The 23743-nt window shown below is 42.7% G+C and overlaps 2 protein-coding genes across 9 annotated transcripts in view; both read left to right on the top strand.

Moving 5' to 3' along the window:
• Positions 1-427: 427 nt before the first annotated feature.
• NPL (N-acetylneuraminate pyruvate lyase) lies at positions 428-12735 on the top strand. 4 transcript variants are annotated; one of them, XM_032920147.1, is made up of 13 exons: positions 1266-1336; positions 2488-2556; positions 2674-2747; positions 3434-3493; positions 3856-3943; positions 6434-6491; positions 6582-6657; positions 8065-8157; positions 8972-9120; positions 9308-9354; positions 10111-10195; positions 10624-10663; positions 12112-12735. In XM_032920147.1, exons 4-13 carry the CDS (start codon positions 3457-3459, stop codon positions 12261-12263), a joined length of 825 nt encoding a protein of 274 aa, XP_032776038.1. In that variant the 5' UTR covers positions 1266-1336; positions 2488-2556; positions 2674-2747; positions 3434-3456; the 3' UTR covers positions 12264-12735. The 4 variants fall into 4 exon arrangements, 3 of the variants coding, with proteins under 3 accessions (XP_030351408.1, XP_030351409.1, XP_032776038.1); XM_030495548.1 differs by lacking the exons at positions 2488-2556; positions 3434-3493 and adding an exon at positions 428-786 and having other exon boundaries at positions 1268-1336; XM_030495549.1 differs by lacking the exons at positions 2488-2556; positions 3434-3493 and adding an exon at positions 885-1046 and having other exon boundaries at positions 1268-1336.
• Positions 12736-13762: 1027 nt separating this feature from the next.
• DHX9 (DExH-box helicase 9) overlaps positions 13763-23743 on the top strand; it is a 32007-nt gene continuing 22026 nt past the window's right edge. For 2 of the 5 annotated variants that reach the window (XM_030496249.1, XM_030496253.1), the window contains exons 1-9: positions 13763-13960; positions 15656-15796; positions 16718-16832; positions 17135-17253; positions 17647-17792; positions 20906-20952; positions 21619-21752; positions 22357-22446; positions 22542-22703. In XM_030496249.1, the coding sequence (XP_030352109.1) occupies positions 13850-13960; positions 15656-15796; positions 16718-16832; positions 17135-17253; positions 17647-17792; positions 20906-20952; positions 21619-21752; positions 22357-22446; positions 22542-22703 (1065 nt within the window). In that variant the 5' untranslated portion in view covers positions 13763-13849. Of the gene's footprint in view, positions 13961-15655; positions 15797-16717; positions 16833-17134; positions 17254-17646; positions 17793-19793; positions 19884-20905; positions 20953-21618; positions 21753-22356; positions 22447-22541; positions 22704-23743 lie in introns of those variants that run through there. The other 3 variants (XM_030496251.1, XM_030496250.1, XM_030496254.1) reach the window with 3 other exon arrangements.

Raw genomic sequence — 23743 nt, 5'->3', positions numbered from 1 at the left:
TGCTGCTGATCACAGCAGTGGCATGATATTCCTTCTTTGTGCAGCTCCAGAGTGTCTGTGTAGGCAAACCTAAGGAGAGCCGTGCCTGAGTCACTTCAGGCAAACACACTTCTAGTTTGCAGTCAGGCTTCCCTCATTATTTTCAGCCATCAACAGAAAGATATCCTCTTTATTTCTTTTTTTTTCTTCAACAGTGGCTCATGCCTGGGCAGAAATCCCTGCTGAAATTCACAGAGCTGTTAACCAGCTCCTCCCCACCTGATGCTCTGCAGGGCTGCTGCCCATCTAGGGTAGGACAGGTACCATTCCTCCAGCAACGCGTTCCTTAGAGCCCGGTGTCTCTTCAGGCATGCAGCCAGCTCTCTTCTCTCTCCACTCTGTAATTTTTTTTTTTTTTTTTTCAAAAGTTGGGAGGGGTTTTTTGGTTTTTTTAATTTTGCAAATAGCGTTTAATAACCCAAACAAGCTTTCGCTTTTAAACACTACTGTGGAGTGTAGACTATGGGAGACTGCGGGGACTGCGGCTGCTTTAATGGGTCACCGGAGGCAGCGGGGCAGAAAGCAGAGGGCTGCTCCGCGCTCCAGCCCGGCGGCAGCCCGCCTTCTGCCCGCTCGGCATTTACCCGTGGTGCGTGGAGCCTGCGGGAGCAGCGCAGGGCGGTCCGGTTCACCCCGGGGTAGCCGCTGACGGGCCGGGGCAGGGCCGGGCCGGGCCGAGGGCGGAGCGAGGCCGCCCCGGAGGAGCTGGCGGGGCTGGCCAGCCGCCGGCAAGAGAGGCGAGGAGAGGTAAGGCGAGGTGAAGGGGGGCTGGGGTTGTGGGGAGCCTGGGGCCGCCGTCGTTGCCCGCGGGGCGGCCTGACCCCCCGCTCCCCGGTGCTTGGGCTCGGCCGGGTGCTGACTGCAGGCCTGGTGTCGCTGTGGTCTGCCGTGGGCTCGGTGTGGCGCCGCACTTCTCGGGGGAAGGGTCTTGAGCCCGGCTCGCTGCAAAACTGTTCTCCGTTCCAGGCTGCCAGGCGTCCCCACAACCCTCGTGTAGAAAAGGAAAGGTAGAACAGGAGTCTCTGAAACGTAACTGCAGCCGGTGCTCCCAACCCTGTCCTGGGATGGTGCTGGCTGCAGTAAGCTGCTCTTTCACAACAACAAAAAGACAATTCTAACTTAAACTAGCAGCCTTGCAAAGTCCACTTCTTCTGAACTTTGCCTGTCCAGTTTTGCTTTTAATGGAAGTTGAACAATAATAATTTTTATCTCTTTCTTTTCCAAACAGCTCAATGACACCCAGAAAGAAGTTGCAGGGTCTTGTAGCTGCTACAATCACTCCAATGACTCCTGATGGGTGAGTTGTCAAAGTTGCGCTGATTACTGTTACCTTAGACCCTTATTTTCCTTTATTTTTATTTGGAACTGAACACTTCTGATGTTGTTTTGTGGAGGTGGGGGTTTTTTTGTTGGTTTGAGGGTTTTGTGGTTGGTTGGTTTTGGTTTTGTGTGTGGGTTTTTTTGGTTTGGTTTTTTGTTTGTTTTTTGGTTGGTTTTGGTTGGTTTTTTTGGGGGGTGGGCTTTGGGGTTGTTTTTTGGTTTTGGTTTTGGTTTTTTTGGTTGGGTTTTTTTTTTTTTTATTAGATCTCAGGTGGAGGAACTATTAGGTTGGTCCCATTAGGACTAGAGTGGGACCCCAGATGTCCTCCCTGCTTTGGAGTCAGCCATGGACCCTGAGCTTCTCTTGTGGGGAATGTGTCAAGATCTGTATTTGGTTTTGAGGGAGACGGTAGAGATTTGCTAGCACAGTCCTCTGAAAGTGAGTCATTATTTTTCAAAGCATGGTACTATCTCATTCAGGCAGTCCATTTGCATTGCAGTCACTTCTTCGTTTCTTTCTTTCATTTTCATCTTCTTGCTTTAAATGAGATTATTTCTCATTTAATTTTTTATTGCAACTCAAATTTATTGCAACATGGTATTTGGAGAGTAACCTGGGCTCTCTGGCTGGAATGCATGGCCCTTGGAAGATATGCTCTGGGAAAGCAGCTATGAAATTTTGGGTGATGCGTGAACCCCAGTCAAGGTACCAGAATTGACTTCCAGACTACAGAGTTTGTCTACATGTTTGACAAATGAAAATAATGGTGAAATACTATACACTGATAAACAAAATAAGTTTGTCATGCAGAACAGATAAACTTAGAATTCAATTTCCCCTATTTGTCAGGGAAGTCTGTTGCTTTCCTCATTCTTTAATGAGAGAGGTCAAAGTCACATCCAGCAGATGCCATTTCCCTTGTGTCCAGCAGTTACATGTAGAGTTTAACTATTTGCCAGCACTTGCACAAATATCTTCGTGCTCTCAAGAGGACTTTGGTTTCCCTCAACAGTTGGAAAGTTTTGAGTGCCTCTTGTTCTCTCCTGTCGCCTCAAAAAAAGTTCTGTGGTGAGCCTGCAGTAATTACCAATTGAGATAAAAGATTGTAACAGCAAATTACTTGTCAGGAGGAAGAGAAACTGGAAGAAAGAATTCGGAACTGAGCTGTTACATGAAATGTTAAATACATGCTGAAGGTATCGTACCTCAGGGTAATCTGTGTGTGTACAAATGCAAGGCTTCAAAAATGCGTGTCCTTTTTTTGGTTTCTTAATCACTAAGTTTAACTGTTGCTGTGGTTCCTTTAATTTCAGACAAATTAACCTTTCGGTGATTCATCAGTACGTGGATTATCTGGTAAGCGAGCAGAACGTGAAGAATGTTTTTGGTAAGTGGTTTTTTTTTTGACAGAAACTGTGTTACACCCCTTTTGCCTGGATGGGAATCCTATGATATCTTATCCGATAAGAGCTGTAGTGGGAGAGACTGTGGATGTGGGATCATCCTAGACATTTATATTCAACAGTGGAGAGAGTACAAGTGATACTTAAAGTATCTGCTTTTGCTCACACCCTATTTCTGAGTGGGATAAAGTAAGTGTTGCCTTCATACAGTGATGTTCCCAGAGATGAATGGATAATGCTGTGTTGGCAGAGAAGACTCAACTGAATGATTCTTCCCTTTGCCTGGGAAAGAAGCATCTGAGTAAAAAAGCACCATCTCAGGAATCCAGAGAATTCCATGGGCTCATCAAAGCCAGATGGGCTTCTTTAGGAGACCTGTGGTGCACCAGGCAATACTGAGGTGGTCACTGCTCCCATCTCTCTGCTCTGCTTCTGTCTTGGGGACTGCTGCAGGGGCAGCAGGGATGGCTGGATAGAGAATACAGCATCTGCTAAACCACTTTTATTCACAGCCTGTCATAGTAAAGTACACTGAAAGTGATATGATTTTGGTTCAAAACTTCAGTGGAAAGACTGCCAAGATGCAGAGCAGAGGGTGGCAGTGACCACAGCTATCCCAGTTTAATCTGTTGTTTGTGACTAAACATACTGACGTTTCATTGTTTTCAAGGGGTGCTTTAGCCTAGGTAGAACATGTGGTTCCACTCACAGCAAAGACACCAAATTTCAGGTAAGGCTGGAGTAGAGACAGTCACTTTGCTTGGCTAGCTGGGCATCCCTTGGTCAGGCTTGTCCCAGCCTGACTCACTGCTGGGAGAAGGAGGTGCTAGGAGAGCAGTTTCCCATTTTCAGCAGCTGATTCTGCCTCCTCCCTCCCAAAATTGCCAATCCTGAAACACCCAGGTTTCCAACACAAGCATTTAGTGATGATAGCACTGCAATCCCTGTGCAGATGCTGGTGTGGACCATTCCTATCTTAAAATGAGTTGGGGGGGGGAATTTTCCTGTTTAATATAAAAAGTGTCAGTTCTTGTCTTCAGTAAAACCAATGCATGTAGGCCAGGCCTCAGCAAGTGTGTTGTGTTGAAACAGTGAATGGCACAACAGGAGAAGGACTGTCCCTTAGCATCCAGGAGAGGAAGCAGTTGGCAGAAGAATGGATATGCCAAGGAAAAGACAAGTGAGTAGCTGGGAGGGAGCAGGGGATTCTGGATCTCATGTTATGATATAGCCATGCCTGACTGCAAAGCCAAATTTGCTGATGACTTTTGGGGTTTTTTTTAGTATTTTGTTGTTGGGCTTTGCTCCCCAGCTCTTTTATCACAGAAGTCTGTGTTTATGTCACTGCCAGTTAGCTGGTGTCCATTTCTGCTGCTTAGAGGGCTTGTAAGAGTCCTTCTCTTTGGTACACTGAGTGGTAGGGGGACAAAAAAAGACCTGGGGGCAAAAAAAAAAAAGGGCTATGCCCTTGCTTATTCATGAGAAGAAATGAAAGTAGAGACAAATCTGCCTATTTATGCCCTGTAAGCATTTCTAAACCTTTTAATATATTAAATCCCTTGAATCTGTCTTCTGTCACTCACTGCTGCTGCCTTCTTAGTTGCTATGTCAGAGGATGTGAAGAGAAAGAGGTGTTTTGGGTGAGAAGGCTTTGCCAAGCCATTATCCATCATATTTGAGAAGTCATGGCAGTCTGGTGAAGCTCCTGCTGACTGGAAAAGGGGAAATATAACACACATTTTTAAAAAGGGAAAAAAGGAAGACCCAGGGAGCTACAGACCAGTCAGTCTCATCTCGGTGCCTGGCAAGATCATGGAGCAGATCCTCCTGAAAACTGCTAAGGCACGTGGACAATAAGGGGCTGACTGGTGACAGCCAACATGGCTTCACTGAAGTAAATCATGCCTGACAAATCTGGTGGCCTTCTACGATGGAGCCATGGCATTGGTGGGTAAGGGAAGAGCAGCTGATGTCATCTACCTGGACTTGTGCAAGGCATTTGACACTGTCCCGCACGACATCCTTGTCTATAAATTAGAGAGGCATGGAATTGACAGATGGACCAATCAGTGGATAAGGAATCGGCTGATGGTCACACTCAGAGAGTTGTGGTCAATGGCTTGATGTCCACATGGAGGCCAGTGACGAGTGGTGTCCCTCAGGGGTTGGTGTTGAGACCGGTTCAACATCTTTTGTTGGCAACATGGACAGTGGGACTGAGGCACCCTCAGCAAGTTTGCCAACAACACCAAACTGTGTGGTGTGGTTGACACGCTGGAGGGAAGGGGTGCCATCCAGAGGGACCTTGTCAGGCTCAAGAGCTGGGCCTGTGTTAATCTCATGAAGTTCAAGAAGGCCAAGTGCAAGGTCCTGCACCTGGGTCGGGGCAGTCCCAAGCACAACTATAGGTTGGGCAGAGAATGGACTGAGAGCAGCTCTGAGGAGAAGGACTTGGGGGTGTTGGTTGCTGAGCAGCTCAACATGAGCCGGCTTCAGCGTGCGCTTGTAGCCCAAAAACTAACCATGTGCTGGGCTGCATCAAAGGAGTGTGACCAGCAGGTCGAAGGAGGTGATTCTCCCCCTCTGCTCTGCTCTTGTGAGACCCTGCCTGCAGTACTGCGTTCAGCTCTGGGGCCCCCAGCACGAGAGAGACATGGAGCTGCTTGAGTGAGTCCAGAGGAGGACCATCAACATGTTCTAAGGGCTGGAGTACCTCTCCCATGAGGCTGAGAGAGTTAGGTTTGTTCATTCTGGAGAAGAGAAGACTCAGGAGACCTTCTAACAGTCTTCCAATATCTAAACACGGCCCACAAGAAATCTGGAGAGGGACTTTTTATAAGGACGTGTAGTGATAGGACAAGAGGTAATAGCTTTAAACTGCAAGAGGGCAGATTTAGATTTGATATTAGGAAGAAATTCCTTGCTATGAAGGTGATGAGACATTGTCACAGGTTGTCTAGAGAAACTGTGGCTGCCCCATCCATGGAAGTGTTTAAGGCCAGGTTGGACGGGGCTTTGAGCTACCAGGTCTAGTGGAAGGTGTCCCTGCCCATGGCAGGGGGGTTGGAACAAGATGATCTTTAAGGTCCTTTCCAACTCTAACCATTCTATCATTCTATGATTATATGATAGTGAGCAGAAATATACTGGTGTGAAGGCTCACTATTTATATGGATATAAAGGAGTAACACAGCAGTGTGACTGATAGACTGGAACTTGGGAGAGCCCCTTGGCAGGAGCAAACAACCAGTCAAAGGTGCTGCTGTGAGGTTGAACTCTTCTGGTAGTTCTGCAGACAAATAGGTTTAGAAAGCAAAGATATGCTTTGATATCCTTTCCTTTTCCCAGCTTCCCCTTAAATACTTAATATCTTAATTTTAACTTCCTAATAAAATGCTAAGATTTGTCTCTCCTGACAGCCTTGAAAATACGACAGCAAGGAGTCACACAATTTATATTTGCAAATATGTTTTCTTTTTTCCACCACCAGTGCTTGCCACTGCCAACATTTTCCCTGTGTGTCTGCTCATCAGGTCAATACAGGTTCAAATCCTTTTAGCTTTAACCTGTGTTCTGCGGCTCCCTGGTCTTAAGTGAGTCAGTTTGGCAGAGTGGTATTTTTCACCATCACTGAAACCTTCCAAAACCTTTCACATTTGTTTTTGTGCAGACTGGATCATGTGATCATTCATGTTGGAGCACTGAGTCTGCCAGAGTCTCAAGAGCTGGTGTGTATATAGTATGATTCCTTTTCACTACGTGTGTAATAAATATAAAACAGATGTATCTTCAGATACCTTCCATGCTCTCTTTTATAGGCAAGACATGCAGCAGCCATAGATGCTAGTGGTATTGCTGTAATAGCCCCCTTCTTCTTCAAACCCACAAACAAAGGTGAGTAGATGTGATTGCCAGACCTACTGCAGCCTTTTATATTGCCCTCCAAATCTTTCTGATAGATAAAGGATTAATGCCATCTTCTTTCTTTGGAAAATACTCTGGTGATAATGTTTGCACACCTGTCATGTCTGGTGCCATGCAAAAGCAAAACCTAGAAGATGCATTTTTTAAGGATGGGTGCGGTTAATTAGTCTGTCTTCTGAATAGATAGTATGGAGCTTATGCTTGATCTGGGCCACACGAGGAAGCAGTAGCTTCCTTATTTACCCTTGCAGGACACTGACCAAGTTGATAAACTGCTGATACACAGGCATGCCTCTTGTTACTGAGGTGATCAGGTTTGGTTCTGTGCACCTAAGGTTACCTCAGAACTTAAATTGTTTTGCTTTTAATAGCATAAGCATAACATAAAAGAACCACATGAAGTGGAAGTTTGTAACAGAAATGTTAAAAAGCTGTCTGAATTAATTATTAATGTCCATATGCAAGCATCAGAAGAAGCTAGAGTGTATTGCTAGAATGGCTGGTATTGACAGCCAAGGACACAATCAGTGGCAATCAAACTGGTAAGCACAGAGGAACAGCAGAGAGATCAGCAGAAGACATCACTGATAGTAATAGGATGGCCATGAGGTTTCAGCATGTTGTTTTTTGCCATTCCTCTTCCTGCTAAGCCAATAGGAAGACTGCCTAAGAATGCAGTGAACAAGATTCTCAAGAAGAATGTCAATGATAATCACAGAATAGTTGAGATTGGAAGGAACCATCAGGGGTCGTCTAGTCCAACCTCTCTGCTCAAGCAGGGTCAACTAGAGCACATTACTCAGGATTGTGTCCAGTTGGCTATTCCTCCCCAGGTGCAGGACTCTGTATTTGCCTCGGCTGAATTTCAGAAAGTTCCTCTCAGCCCATGTCTCCAGCCTGTCTAGATCCTTCTGGATAAATACTAACTCTTTGATTCCTGAAATGGTAGAAAAAAGTTGTCCAAAAACCTGTTCGTCATCATTGAGCAGTACCTCATGGAGGTAGATGTAAACTTGATCTCTTGTCCTCTTTTGTTCTTGCACACAAGTGATCCTGGTGACCACTTTGGCACACAGGTCTTGCATGTGTGAGAGAGCATGCATGAGTTACATCTGTAAGAGAATGATTGTGAGTTACTGAAATCAGTTTGGTTTAAAATAAATACCATCTTTGCCATCCCTAACGTCTTTTCACTGAGTTTTGTTAAATTAATTTTTTTATGATGTGTGAAGGTTTTTATATGACTCTTTATGGTAGAGAAGCTGTAGATGGCCTCTCCACAGGCACTGGCTGCTGTGACTCTGAACTGTCTTTCACTACAGTGAAAGATAGGATAGTCTCCTTCTCTTATGGGGGTACTTGATTGTTTTCTTCCAGACGAGCTGATTGCTTTCTTACAGAAGGTTGCATCTGAAGCCCCTGCGGTTCCATTTTATTACTATCACATTCCTCATCTGACGGGTGTGACGAGTAAGTACTGCTTAGTCAGCTCTTCCTCAGCCTGTAGGCTCATAGCAACCTGAGTAATTCCAGTTGGTGGTGTGATGATTCTACTAGCCTAAAGCAGGTATGTGGTCTCTGCTCCCATCATAAGCTGTAGTGGAAAGGATCCTTTAAAAAAAATGGGAGGTGAATCTAAGACTGAAAAATAAATTGAATTCCTCTTCATTGGAAAAAAAGTCATGGCTTATGAATACTGAACAACTGGGATGGAGGAGGTGATGCTGATCATGGCTTTGCAATTAATGAGAACCAGCATAGTTAATTGCCTCGGATAACCATAGGTAAACTCCAACTTTTAGCAAGATACTGACCACTGTCTCTTGGTGTACACTGAGTGCATAGTCATGTTTGCTAGTAAATCACTTATGAAACCACAATGCTTATCCAGTCTGATTTAGCACAGGAATGAGGAAGACAATACAGATCTTTGGTTATTCGCTCTAGACAGTAGGTTATGTGGTGTTTCTGGATGTATGGATTTGTATTTATTCTTAATTATGTTGTTGCTAGCTCATTGCTAAACTTTCACTTATCCAGGGTTTTCCGATTCTGAGCTGGTAAAAGAAATGCTTGAAAAAGCATGGAAAGATGGGTTTTGTATAACTCTGGGAAACAATCACACTGAAGTTGTCTTACTCATTGTTTTAGAGCTATATAGTTTACCAGGCTTAGGCCAAAAAATGAACAACTTGTAAAGTAGCAAGTCTCCCTCTTGGAGACAAGGCAGTGAGATGTTCCAAATTAGGGGTGTTTCTTCACATGAGATTGCTGTTTTGCACAGTTCATGTTGAAGAGTTGCTAGATGGAATAAAAGAGCGGATCCCCACGTTCCAGGGTGTGAAGTTCAGTGACACGGACCTCTTGGACCTTGCACAGTGTATAAACAAGAATGAGAGTGAACAGTTTGCATTTCTTTATGGGGTGGATGAGGTAAGAGGCTCTTAAAAATAATTTCTTCTAAGGCATTCTTTTGATTCAACCTCGGGTGGGAAAAAAGTAACCCTGGTCATTCAGTGCCAGGCATTTTTGCTGCTCCCTCCCACCACCCCTGTTCTTTTCCTTTATTTTGTTACGTGAAGTAAAAATACTTTTTTTTTCTCCCCCCACCCCAAACTAGCAACTGTTGAGTGCACTGGCAATAGGGGCAAATGGAGCAGTTGGAAGGTCAGTATGGCTTGGACTCCTTCCCCTTGACACACACACTGTATTGTTCTATCTTCCACTATCTACATGATGTTTCTCTGTCTTCTGTCACCACAGCAGAGGACTTTACATGGTAGGGCTGTACAATAGCAAGCAGATAGATGAGCCAGCTCCAGTGCTAGTGATGGGACAGTCATATAACCTGGGATCTTGGATTATGTTCATTCGGGTGACTATTGCTGCAGTCTGTAAGCTGACCCAAAGGTTTCAACATATTTCTTTATCCGCACAGCAACCTTTTGAAGTAGGGAATCACTTTTATCTTCATTATATGGGTAAGGAACCAAAAGCCAGAGAGGTTAAAATCATTAGTTCACATGAGAAGTCTGTGAGGAAAAGGGCTCTGCTGAGTTTAATTTCTGATTTGTCTTCTGCCCCTCATACCAGCCTGCTTAGATGTATGAATGTGGAATATCTGTGTTCTAGCCTAAATGATCCATTAAATGAACAAGCAACTTGAAAATTAAGTGATTGACTTTCCATATTATGTCTTTTTATTTTTAATTTTGAAAAGCAATTCCATTTGGAAAGAACTGGGATAAGAAATCAACTCTCTAAACTCTTCGTAGGGTTTGACATACTTCAGTATAAACCACCTGTCATAATAATAGCATTCCCATAGTGTCAACAGCTTACTTCTTTTGTTTAATGGCTCTAAGCTCCTCCTTTGCATTTACCAATTCTATTTTTAGTTTGGGTTTTGGTTTTTTTTGGCAGTACATACAACTATTTGGGACGAAAAACCAACCAGATGTTGCAAGCCTTTGCAAAGCCAGACCTTGCATTAGCACGGAAGTATCAGGTATATGGTTTGTCGTTCATACCCTGAGGTAGCTTTACTAAAGCAAGCTTCTTTCAGCTCCAACCCCCCCTGCTTGTTATTCATCTCTCCTCACCTTTTTGACCAGTTCTTACTAACTTTTATCCAAGATCTGCCTTCCTTGTCATTCAACTCTCTAATCTCATACATGCAGAGTGAGCAATGGCCTGGCTTTTTTCCTTGGACAAGCCCACAGTGGCCAAGTCTCTTGACTAGGAATATTCTGAGGATACCTCCCTCCCTTATACCAATGGAATTCAATTAGTATTTCCCATAGACTGGCCAAGTGGCCAAGGGCTTTTCTCAAAGCTGTGCAACAAATGTATAACATGTAATTATCATTACAGTTCTGGATGCTTTTACATCTTAAAATTTTAAGGCATTAATAAACTACTGTCTGTCTTTTCTAGTTTCTCACTGGGGAATTTCTCAACTTTGGCATCAAACTAGGTAAGTCCTACACTGCCTGTTTCCCTCGTTACATGTAAAAATGCAGGCTTGGTGCTCCCGAAACTCTCATGTTGCTGTATCCTCAGAACTTCCTTCCCAAAAGATTTCACAGTGAAACAACATTGTGTCTGCTGTTTCCTGAGTTAGTAGCAGCTGGGAGTTCAACAAAGGGACCTGACCAAGCATCCCTGACAGATCCACTCTCGCTTCCTTCCTTCTTCTGTGAAACCTCACAGCTTTAAAGCTGTGACTCTGATTTACCCTTTTTCTTGTCCTAACTCTTTCTGTGGGTTGTTTTTTTCTTTTGCTCTGTCTCCAAAAGCTCATTTCTAGCTTTGTTTCTACAGAACCATTTTTCTGAAATGGTGGTGCTCCAGTAGGAAAACAGCTCTGAGAATTGTCTCTCCTGCCTTGCTATAATTTAAGAGTAACTCTGTTCAAGGCTGTACAAGGCCAAAGCATTTTAAAATAGAATGAATTCTAGAAACAAAGCCAAGTTTTAATAGAAAAAGCAATTAAAACCAAACACATCAGAATAGTGTGGGGAGACTGAATTGGACATTTCATAGTTTTCGCTTAATGAGGAGAACTGCTCACTGTGGCTTTGTATATATGTAAATATATGGCTTTGTAAATACGTATATTTTGCTATACATATGCAAGCTCCAGTGAATCTAGCTGAGCTTTAGTGCTTGGTTTTAGTTCTTGGGTTAAAAGTCAGAGGAAATGCATCATTATTTAGCCTTATAGATAGAAGCAAACACTGAATTTCCAGAGGTACATAAGGACACTTGAGCTATGGACAGAGAGGTCTCCTGAAGTTGTCCATGGTGGTTTAAGCTGGTACCCAATGTCATGGGTCACATGCCAGCAGGATGTTACTACTCCCAGGGCGTGGCTTTATGTGAGTCTGCATCAGGGGATAGTAGCTATGAGGCTGCAGAAATCGGGTTGCCATGAAGACAGACTGGCTGGGATAGCTCAGCCTACCAGCGAAGGTAAATTTGAAGTGGCCTGATTTTTGCTTGTTTACCTCTGGAGGACTCGCACCATCTCTTCTATTGTCAGGGCTGCATGGCAATATATTTTGGCAAGGAGAAAGGAACACACATGCACCCCTGGTTATCTGTAAAACGACACAGTAGTTTGTAAAGGGCATGTCTAAGAATGTACTCTGCTTGGTATCTTTAAGGAAGGAAACAATAATGGTATAATATATAAATAAATTTAGTAAGTAGGTGTAGTTTTTAGTGTAATGTCTTTCCTGTCTGTATAAGCACGATCACCTCTTCTTAGTTACACTGTTACACTTCTGAGAAGTGCTTAAAGCCTGGTTTATGCTGAATTACACAGGAACTCTATGCTGCTGCTTTTTTTGGACAACTGTATAGGGACTGCTTTAAGCAAAATGATTTGTAAATGTCCTGATTTTGCTTTTGTCCACCCAGGTTTTGGTGTTGCACAGACTAAAGCTGTAATGACTTTTGTTTCTGGCATTCCCATGGGACCTCCACGGTTTCCACTTGTCAGTGCCTCTGAGGAGTTCATCGTCAAGGCGAAAGCCAAGCTGGATAGCATTGTGTGGCCTGATGGTGACTGATACTCAGTTCCATGTCGATCTGGAAGTGGAGGTTCCTTTTCTGGGATTCAGTGTCATGTGGTACATTGCCCATGTGATGGACTGTGATTTCTTTCAGGGAATTGGCAATGCGCCTGAGCCCCTTCTGGTTAGGGCTGGCTTTGTTGGTGCACATGTAGTCACCTTTTTTACTCTGCTCCTTGAAGCTCTGCACATTACAGGACTAGCTGGTATCTTTTAATTATAAAAAAGAAGGCAGATTTTCCCCAGTTAGAACATACTGACCCGTTTTGTCTAGAAAGGAGGAAGATCTGTCTCCACTCTCCCGCCAGCTAAATTACGTTTTGTCTTCCCCCTTCGTGAGCACTACACCGTGGGTTTAAGCAGTGGGATGACACCATCTGGTCGCTCAGGGCAGTATCTTGCTATTTGTCAGAATCACTGGGACACTGACAATGCATGTAAAATTCTGGTTTTGTCTTATCTCATTGTGTTTATACACCTTTACTTAATGCAAAATAAAAAAAAAAACCCCAACCCAAACAACAAACCCTTTGCAATAGAAAGCTTTCATCTCTCTAATAAGCAGGTATTTCTCCATCTTTTTCCTCACAATGAAAATAAAGCCACAATTGAGCTGTACATCTCTGTACTGCAGTGCAGAATGCTGTCTTATATGTTAGAACAGTAGGATTTAAAGGTGCTCTTTTGTACCCTGGACTCAACCTCTCTCTACCAGCTTGAGCTCTTACTGTGCGATGGCTTGTGCAGCTGAGCAGTGTGAGGTCCTGTGCCCTCTGCTGCTCAGCCCATACCTCCTGACAGTGCTCCTATATATAAAATTAATCACACGGGATGTTTGGAAGAGTGAGGGGTAAATGTGGAGGCGTGTCACTAACTTATTGTAATGCAAGAGTGTGAAAAAATCTACTATCTTCCTCTTGCTGTATAACCACTGATCGAGAATTCCTTCCCTCCCCTCCCCGAATTTGTAAAACACTAAGGGAAATTCGTCTTTGCCAGGAGCTGGTAAGCAAGCACAGCCAGCCGCGGTGCTTAGGCTCAGAGCTTCTCCCTGCATGGCGGGCAGGAGCAGCTGGGACTTGCGGAGCCGCTCGCTCTCCAAATACACGGGAATTGCTTTGCAGGCCCTTTTAAAATCGAACCGCCATGCTGCTGTGCTAACAGGCACTCACTGAGTATCTCAGTGCAGGGCACGGCAAATGGCGCCTAGATAAGGGGTGAATTTTCCTAGCAGGCCCCAGACACTTTGCTCCGCTCCGTGGTCTGTCAGGTCAGGGAGCACTTTGTGTGGCTGGAGCCATGCTGCGGCATTGAAGAAGCCGAGCGAGCCGCCGCTATGCCCGGCTACTCCCGCCCCGGGAAGTGCCGCCGAGGCTGGGGCTCTTCGCCGCGGGGCAGGAACCGCCGCTCGGCCTGGCCCTGCCCCGCCATTTCCCGGCCCTGCCATGTCCCGCCGCGGCCGCCGTCGCCGCGCATGCGCGGCCGCCGCCGTGAGGCGCCAGAGGGCGGTGCTGCCGGACGCTAGGCCGGTGCCGGGAGTAGCGGGCGGGCCGTGGCCCCACCGCAGCCCTTCGCCCGCCGCCATGGGGGACGTGAAGAACTACCTGTACGCTTGGTGCGGGAAGAGGAGAGTGACGCCGGCCTACGAGATCCGTGCCAGCGGCGGCCGCAGCCGGCAGACCTTCCTCTGCGAGGTGCGGGCGGCGTCCCCGGGAGGGCGCGGGGGGCCGCGGGGTAGGCAGCGCTGGGGAGGGCAGGCCGCGGGGTAGGCAGCGCTGGGGAGGGCAGGCCGCGGGGGCCTGGCCGCTTTGCAGCCGAGGTGTGCAGGGTTCTTGTGCGTGGTGAACAACGCGCTTGGTGGTTTTGTGCGAGTGGGGCAGTCCCGTACGTTCCTCTCGCAGTAAAAAGGAGTTAGTTTTCTGAAGTGTGTTGTGTGCGTTTACTCTGCGTGTGTGCGCCTCCGTGCAGCTAAAATTATCGACAGGGGCTACTGTGCGTCACCGTCGTGAAGGGCTTTGGTCCTCTGTCGAATTGGCTCCGGATATTGTGGATGTGCCAGCAGAGAGCTTTGAATTTGGGTTGCCTCTGAGAAGGAGCAGACGCTAAGTGTGAGGCCACATACAGAATGGGTTAGTTTGTGAACAACGTCATAGATTTGCACCAAACACTTTGATTTCGTCATTATACCCTTTCTTCCCTGTTCATTTTCCCCACCAGTGATAACACTGAGAAGCACAGAGATATTAAACCAATTTTAAAGGTACTATAACTAAGATTGAGCATTACTCAGATGAAGTGGTTGTACGGACAGTTATGTTGTTGTTGGGTTTTTTGTATGTTGATGTCCCATGGGCATCCATAGAAACTTAATAGATGAAAGGAGTTCATTGATTCAAAAGTTCTCTTTTGCCTATTGTCACAGGCTGGTGCGATGGTTGTGAATCCAGTATAGTTACTGTTTGGTTGTTCTGGTAGGTTGTTAGGCTGCCGAAAGTGGAAACTCATTGTTTGGAACTTATTAAGCAAAATACTAGCGGAGCGTGTTGTTTGATGAGAAAATGGCTATTGGCTACCAGTGCAATTCAGCACCAAAGGACAAATGCAGCCTGGCATTTGTGGTGTGCAGAACTCTAGTTGGGACTAGCTGGAATGTTACATGCAAGCCTGCTTACTTTATTTTTTTAAGAACAACTAACTGTAGTGAAAAGCTGTTCACGTTGTCAGCAGAGTGAAGAGTGGAAATCAGAAATGTGCAAGTGCTCTACAGTGGAGCTGAAATGGAACAAAGTTGCTGACTGCAAATGTAAAAGAAGGACAATAACTGTTTAAGATGAGGGGCAGTGGTTGCAGAAAAGCAGGTGGAAAATATCTGGTTAGGCTGAATTTTGAATAAACATACTTTCATCAAAGTTTGTAGCAGCCTGTTAGGTAAGCTAGCCTGATACAAAATTGCTGCGCTAAAGTTTGTCTCTAAGTTTATGAAATAGATTGTATCTTGCTAGCTGTAATAATGTGGAGGTACAGTAGAGGACGCACAAGCTCACTCCTGTCCTCATCTGATGGTTTGGTATTAAGGTTGAGGAGAGTGAACCTGGGCAGAGTTTGCTGCTGTGTGTTGCCAGGATCCCTTCCTACACTGATTTGTTTTCTGTATCAAGGTTTTGGGTAACACTCATGCTTTCTGAGAATGAACTGTGGGTGTTTTCTTTAATAGGTATAAAGTATATGTTCAAAACCTACAGATGTATCTATATATGCATAAAGATAGGTAACAATGCTTAGTAATGTTTCTCCTGTTGTTATTAGCAACTGAGATTTGGTGTTTCAGTCAGTGTTACTTTCAAGACTCCTTCACTTGTACATGCTACAGATCATGTTTTTATTTGCAGGTTCGAGTAGAAGGCTTTAACTATGTTGGCATGGGCAACTCCACAAACAAGAAGGATGCACAGACCAACGCTGCTCGAGACTTTGTCAATTACTTAGTTCGGGTGAATGAAATGAAGAAAGAGGAAATTCCATCTTTTGGAGTAAGCTGCTGTGTCCTCCTTATGAAAGAAAAGCCTTTAATTGCAGTGCTGTGCCTCCAGCTGCATTTCAGCCCTGGAGTTCAGTCTGGCACCTGTGTGCAGTGAAGAAGACTGAATGTGCAGGACTTCTGCTTGCAGTGCTGGAAAGCTGGAATACATTCAGTGAAAGTTGTAGGATGATCTGGTAAAAACAGCTGTGTGTTGGTCTGTGTGACTGGAAAGAATTCAGAGTACCTGTAAGGTACAGCCTGACTTTAGAAATGCTAAATGCACAGACCTGACACTAGGAATTGTTTTAAATGCATGTTATGGCATACAATACTGTGCACTTGAAAGAAATAAAATAACAAAAAACATAAAATAAAAAAATCACAGACATCTCAAACCAGACTCAAACCAGACACATTTTTTAAATTGTTAATGCTTTATGCCTTAGCTCCTCATGTGTGACAAGATCACTGCTTTTATGATGTTTTATGAATGATGTGTGTATCAGCAGTGATTCTCACATAAAAGCTGAGGAGGAGGGTAACTCTCTTTACAGCAGTTTTAGAGAGCAGTAAACAAAGCATGAAGCTACATGTTATAATATTGGGAAGGAAGAGTCTCTTTCTAAAGATATATCTGTATAAGATACATAGTTTGGTCAGTGGAAGCAGTGTTTAAGGTTGTTGAACAGGTAAGTCAGGGCTACTTGTTGGTTGGAAATCCTTTTATAGAACATCCACAAAAAGCCAAATATTGAGCACTTTATTCCTTTCAGTTTTTAAAACGGTGTTAATAGGGGTGGTTACTGCTGGGGGTAACTATTGTATAATGTTGCAGGAGCTCTTTAAACTGCCTGAACAGTTTTCTACCTAAATAATAAAAAACCTTACTCCATCCAAATATGCTGAGATTTTCCTTAATTCTCTTTCCTAGCCAGCAGTAGGCGATATCCCCGATGGAGGATATGAAGCAGCTAGAGATGTTACTGGTTCCAGTTCTACTTTGGGTGGCCCTCTTCCTCCACATTTGATTATAGAGGCTGAAATAGGTATGACTGTGAAAACTGTAATTTGCATGTGGATGTAATATGTATGTGGATGTGTATGTGGATCCACATACAACTGTATGTGGATGTAATATATGCATATAGATTTGTGTGGGGTTTTCTCTCGCAGCATAATTCTGCAGACAGAAGATGGTTAGAAGTCACTGTAGTTTTGAGGCAGAGGTGTGAATGACTACATGAGATCTGAGGGTCTGGTCATGTCCTGTTGAGATTGCTGGGCAATACCTGTCCATTGCTAAGAATATGCATTGGGGCAGTTATTTTGTTTTTGTTTTTTTCCCATGTGGTAGGCAATGGCCCAGGTGCAGCACCTGGAAACTGTGGCAGTCATGGAGCTCAGTGGGATCGAGGTGCAAATTTGAAAGATTATTATTCAAAGAAAGAGGAGCAAGAAGCACAGGCAGTAAGTCATTCTATGGAGTTCTACTTTAGTTCTTAAATAGGTATCTTTCACTCCCTTTAATATATTGTTAGCATTTATAATCAAGCTTGCAGTTTCATCTTGATATTTTGCTGTTGGTTTTAACTTAAGCTGCAGATTCACTTGCTGACTTTTAACAAAGGTAACTTGTTTAAGCTAGGAACAAAATAAATCACTTTGGATACTGTGAATATCCAGTTGTTTGTGTAGACATTTTGTTGTGAAAATAAGGAAATACTAAGGACTTTTTAGCATTTGCTGCAACGTATTAATTATTTTATAGCACCTAGACATGTATTTAAAGACTTGTCGTAAGACTCTTTAAAACTGAAATCTATTAGAAACTAGTAAATGACACTTTTTTCCCAAAATTAGACCTCAGAATCAGAAGTGGACTTAAATGCTGATCTTCACGGGAGCTGGACCTTGGACAATGCCAAGGCACGCCTGAATCAGTTTTTCCAAAAGGAGAAGATTCAGGAAGAATATAAATACACTGAAATGGGGCCTGATCACAACAGGTTTGGTAGTTTTGGTCGCCATCTGCTTATGAAGGGTTAGAAGTATTTTCAGTGACAGTGGCTAATCACACTTACTTGTAGGGCTCCACAGTACCATTTGAGAAAACTCTATTATTTACAAAATCATCCAACAGAATCCTTAAATCTTGAAATGGGAGTGATGAGCCATTGTACTGAGTTCTGAGTGGCTGGAGAAATTTTTGTCTGATGTTTTTCATGGATGTGCAGCTTTTAAAAATGATTGCTGTGCTCTGGGTAACTGTTGAGGTGTCAGTTTGAATGGAAGGAGTTTTCAGTTGCTTGAAGTTATTGTTTGTATGACTGTAGTTGCCTTTGTACGCTTTGAGTAAATCTTAAATGTGCTTGCATTTGCTTATGTAGAAATTTCCTTTAAGGACATTTTATTTATATTTTTATTATAATAAACTTTGGCAGTGGAATCTACTGGAAAAATTAGTTTGGTAGAATGTTCCTAAAAGAGTTTTGAGGGTCTTACATTTCAGTTGAAACCAGCTGGATATTACTTTTTTGACTTTCTGCCCATTCCATCAGAAAATTTGCATTTGCTTCTCCCAAATGAAAATAACACATAACAGATTGTGCATAAAGAATTGATGGGGTTTATTTTTTTTACGTTTGGAATAGTCTTTACAAATCATCAAAATGTCAGGATATTATATTATTTCTTGTGAAATATAGTAATGTTTTGTGGTCAGAAACAATAGCATGCTGCTGGGTTCTTATTGTTGGGTTTGGGGTTGTGGGTTTTTTGTTTTTTTGCATTGTATGAACTTGTATTCTGTGAGAAGAGTTATTTTTAGAAAGACAAGTAGATTTTCTTATCGCAGTCTTCCATGAGAGTCCCACTTGCAGGGCTTCTGGTATTCTTTTGTTGTTGAGTCTTATAAGCATTTAGAATACCTAAATATATGTATTAGTGTCAGAAAGTTCTAAATTCTCATTGAAAACCTATCTTCAAGTCACTTCATCTCCATTTATGTTCTGAAGCAAGGATATTTCTTTCCCTTAAGTGAATGACGTTAAAAATTAGTTTGTACAGAACTAGGAATTGTAAATAAGCTTGTTGCAGGTGTAGTTCTTGAGCACTTATTTGTGCAGCTCATTTTGTTATGCCTTCTGCAGGTAAAAGCATTAAACATATTGAAATGTATATAAACTTGAGCAGAATGAAGTGGCCATCAATGACAGTATGTTTCTCAGCCTGCTTACTGTTCCTCCAGAAAGCATTTCAGTGTTTCTTATTTACTACATCCAGGAAAGCTTGTGTGAATTGCCCTGCATGGAATGGCAGAAGGGGGAAGTAACTATGCTGCAATGGACTGGATAGGCATGAAACAGTCCTAGTGCACTCTAGTGTTCATTAAGGGAGGGCAAATGACTGGATTTAATCCTTTTGATTCTATAATAGGAGAGGAATAGTTTCAGATGATTTTGGAATTTTGAGGATAGTAATATAGTTTTGGTTTGTTTTTTTTAAGAAACACCAGTTGCCATGCATCTTACCAATCTAATTTTTTTTTTTTTTTTTTTAAGTAATGGTCTTTGTAACAGAAATGTCAGCCTTGCTCTCAGAGGTTTTTAAAGGAGAAATGTATTTTTAATGTCAATTAATCATAGTCACGTGGTATAAAAACTTAGCTGGAAAATTTGGATTTAGAAACTTTAATTACGACAGGAGGGTATAAATTGTAAATATAAACATGGCTCTCCTTATACACAAAGTATGAGCTAAATATTGATGGATGGGTTGTGGCTTTTCTCTCTTGGGATTCCATCAGTAGCATGGGATGCCTTTGCCTCCTTGTGTTCCCACTGCTGATGGTAGCAGCGGGCAACACCACAGATCTGTGCGTGTTCACACACGGGCTGCTGAGGCTGTACTAAGGAATCACATGGGATTCTGCTGCAAACTGATTTCTGGTGTTGCTGTTCTCCCCTTAGGTGGAGGAGAATGAGATTGAATGCTGACTATAGGCCTGGCTGAGAAACATACTGTCATCGGTGCCTTAGTTGGCTGTTGTGTCCCTGAAAGCCAGTGGCCTTCGACCCATGAAGCCACTGTGCCTGAAGGTCAGTTCACTGATAGTACAGGAAGGAGTTCTAACTTGAAATTTAAATCCCTCACTTAACCTTTTATTTGTTTGTTTACAGCAAGAAATGAAAGGCACAGATGCAAGGTTCTGCCTGCAGCTGTGGAAGTACTAAGGCATAGTTTTCAAAGAGGATCTCAGTCTGATAAAGCCCATACATCTTGAATCACATTGGCCAGTTTAAATCCTGGCTTATAAGAATTTGTCTTTAATTCTTAATCTGTGCAAATACAGGCTTAGGTTTGTGATTCTTAAAAACATGGATCTTGGTTTCCATCATCCTCTGACATATGGCTTTCTCATTTATTTTTTTTAAAGCCTAAATTAATATACCACTTGACCTTTAAATGAATTGGTTAGATTCCTGCTAGGCAAACAATGACATTTGCTGCGCAGTTGGTTTTGACTATGCGCTGTTCCCAGAGTATGGCAATAAGGGCTTCATGAAAATTCAAGTATTCTGTCTCCTTCTGTGCAGATATGTTCAATGGTCTTTGACTAAATGAGCTGGTTTTGTCTGTGCTCTGAGCTGGCCAAGTCTGTGGCAAAACCCAGGGTAGCTGTATTAACTGTTGCACTGAGTTAATAAACCCATGCTACTAGTGGGTTATGTTAGTATAATGTGGGATACAGTTAATGGTGCAGTAGGATGCATGTTAATGTTCCGTTAACATGCTATTTCCTTTATAATTGTTGCCTTAAACTTAGACAGCTCAGAGCGCATTTCCTAATACTGTGGCTTTAAATTTCAATGCCAAATGGCAGAATGTGCAGGACTCTTGTTAACAAATCTGCTGGTTCTATTTATGGCAAGTCTGTTATCTACTAACAATGGGTTAAAGAGTCTAAAAGCAGTAATATTTTATCTTGGCCATTGATAAGTTGAGAGTTTCTGATTGAGGACACAGAGATATTTGCCTAGAAAAATTGGAAAGAGTGGATATATTTGGAGTGTCAGTGTCAGCTATTGGCAATTGTACCATTATGTTCTTTCTCTTATAGGAGCTTTGTTGCAGAAATGAACATTTATGTGAAGCAGTTGGGCAGAAGTAAGTGTTTCTTTTTGTTTCTATCTTAGCAAGAGATGGATGTTGGTACAGAGGACTAGGTCATACTCGTGGGTGCAGACTTTTGTAGTTACATGTTGGAACCACTTCCAGAGGTGAAGGTTCACGTTTGTATGTTTGTTTCCTGATGTGGTATCTTTTTCCTTTGTGCTGCGCTTGTTGCATTCTCCTGCTTGTCCGTTGCCTGCTTCCACTAATCTTTTTTCTCGGCACAAAGAAACGCTTGTGAGATATGGTAGGCTTTGTTTGTCCTAATTACTTGTTCTTTACATTTCTGAGAAATGCAATGTCTAATACGTTTCCAGGCAATGCACATCCATACCATACCCATTTATGTAGAGCTTGCTGTGAAATTTGTATGATGTTGCTGGGTGGTACAGGATAGTCATACTTCCTTAGACATTGAATGCAAAAAAAAACCTTCACAGGAGTTCCCCAGGAAGTCAGTGAGTGATGTTGCACAGCTAGTGTGAGTCAGCTGATGAAGGGACCTGGTGGGATTTTATGAGGGAACTCTGGATTTATCAAGATTTGAAACTTTCCGTGAGACCTGTCCTCTGTGTGCAGTCAGCCCATTTCAGAGCAGTATCTTCTGTGGAAGCTGTTTGACTCATCAGTTGCTATAGCTCTGAACTTTCTATGCTGCAGGGATTTTCAGTCGTGAGCATGGATCAAACAAAAAGCTGGCAGCACAGTCCTGTGCCCTTTCCTTGGTTAGACAGCTCTACCATCTTGGTGTCATAGAACCTTATTCTGGGCAGACAAAGAAAAAAGGAGAATCGGTGAGTTTGATAGAAGGGTTGGAAATTGCTGCTTTCATTTTAATAACAAGCAAGGTGAGTTAGAGTTTGCTCTCAATATTTATATTAAGAGCTTACAAGTTAATAATAATTTTGATTCTTTAGACCAGCAACTGTTTCTGTTCTGGCCAGTGATTTGGATCAGAAATATAGCTTCATGTGTACCGAATGGAGCAGTAAACTAGTTTTACAGCATATTAAATGAAATAGGATTTGCAACAAATGCTTTTTTCAGTATAGATTTTCAACAAGCTTAAAGATTTCTGTTTATGCTATGTACAATTCTTGGCTATTTGGTTTCGTTCTCTGGCACATTAGCATTTTCTGGTATTTGGTTACAAGTTTAGGAATATTTTTCTCTGAAATTAAGCTAAGATATTTAGAAATATTCTACAGACTCTTGTTGGGTGAAAGGTTGGCAAAAGGTTTAAAGAATGGAATTTTGAACACAGAAGATGGCGCTCTTTGGCCTTGTTTCACAAGTAACTATTTGGTGGTACAGTATGCTCCCTAGCAGCTTGCAGTTCCGGATTCTGTTGTCTGTCTTTCTGTGTATATCAACATGTAGTTTTTAAACATTTGATAGGTGGAACCCTATGAGGTGTTGCTGTCTTCTGACTTAGAAAATCAGCTGCAAAAGACTGTACGGGAACTGTCTCTGGAGATTGTGCCTTTGGTGAGTATGCGGTTCAGACACTCCAGTATTTAACATCAGGCCTGCTCATTTAATACATGTATCTTTCTTTGCCAACTTTGCTTTTGGATTTATAGCCTGAAGATCCCAGTAATCCTGTTCTGATAAATGTTGGAAAGTTAGCCCATTTTGAACCATCGCAAAGACAAAGTCATTCGGGAGTTGTTCCATGGTCACCACCTCATTCCAACTGGAACCCTTGGACCAGCTGCAATATTGATGAAGGTCCTCTGGCAAATGTAAGATAGCTTAAAAAATTGATTTGTTGTTTTTCCCCATGATTCTGGAACTTCAAAATGCCTTTCCCCCCCTCAGGATTTAAAGGATTTAAAGTATTCCAAAGGATAAAACACCATACTGATAAAATTTCTTCCCTCGAACTGGAGGAAGGAAGTCTTTTCCTCAGCAGGAGAGCTTTGTATTTATTTAATCTTCTATTGGGTTTCATGAGCAGTAGCATATTGGATGTCCCAATTCTTTGCTTTGCTTCACTATTTGCCTGCTATTGTACAGCCCATACAAAGTTCTAATTGAAATTACAAGGTAAGTTTATGGGCATATTTATAATTTGGTAGCCTCTCTTCCCCATATTTCCATCCTAGGACTTTCTTTTCTGGGAGGAGAAACTGCTGCAAGCTGGTGTCACTACACAAACAGCATGCTTGCTTTTTTTTTTTTGGTCATTTCTGGTGCCATCCAGAACAAATAAAAAGCCACAATGTGGAATGATAAAATGGGGAAGAAGAAAAAAAAAAAAAAAAAGTTGCCTGGTTCAGAAGCTTAATTTGGCCACTGCTAAAACCTGGTCAGAAAAGATGCCCAGGGCAGGAACTTCAGTTTCCTAAAACAGGGAATCAGAGTACTTAGAACCAAAGTAATAATGTAATATTTCTTTTGACTCCAGGTTTTTTCCATAAAAGGCATGAATTTAACATTGATCTAGATGATCTTAAGGTCCTTTCCGTCCCTAACTATGCTGTGATTATATATAGATTTAAAAAATAGCGAACTGATATAAATTCAAATGTTGCTACTTAAAACATAATACGTTTACAGGCATTGCAAATTGAGCAGGCTTCAAATCTCATTAGGATTTCTATGTGCTAGTCATGGTGCAGCTAACTTATTTTCAGTAAAATCAATTAGCCCTTTGGTAACAAATTCAAATTTCTTTAGAATTCTTTCTTAGTTGAAATACAAGAGTTGGCTAATGTATTTCCCTTTCTGCTTACTTTTTAGCTACTGTTCTGTGGGTGATTATGTGCTTACATTATTTTAC

The sequence above is a fragment of the Strigops habroptila genome, chromosome 8 (genome assembly GCF_004027225.2).
Source record: "Strigops habroptila isolate Jane chromosome 8, bStrHab1.2.pri, whole genome shotgun sequence".
NCBI lineage: Eukaryota > Metazoa > Chordata > Aves > Psittaciformes > Psittacidae > Strigops > Strigops habroptila.
This window is presented reverse-complemented; position numbering and strand designations above follow the sequence as displayed.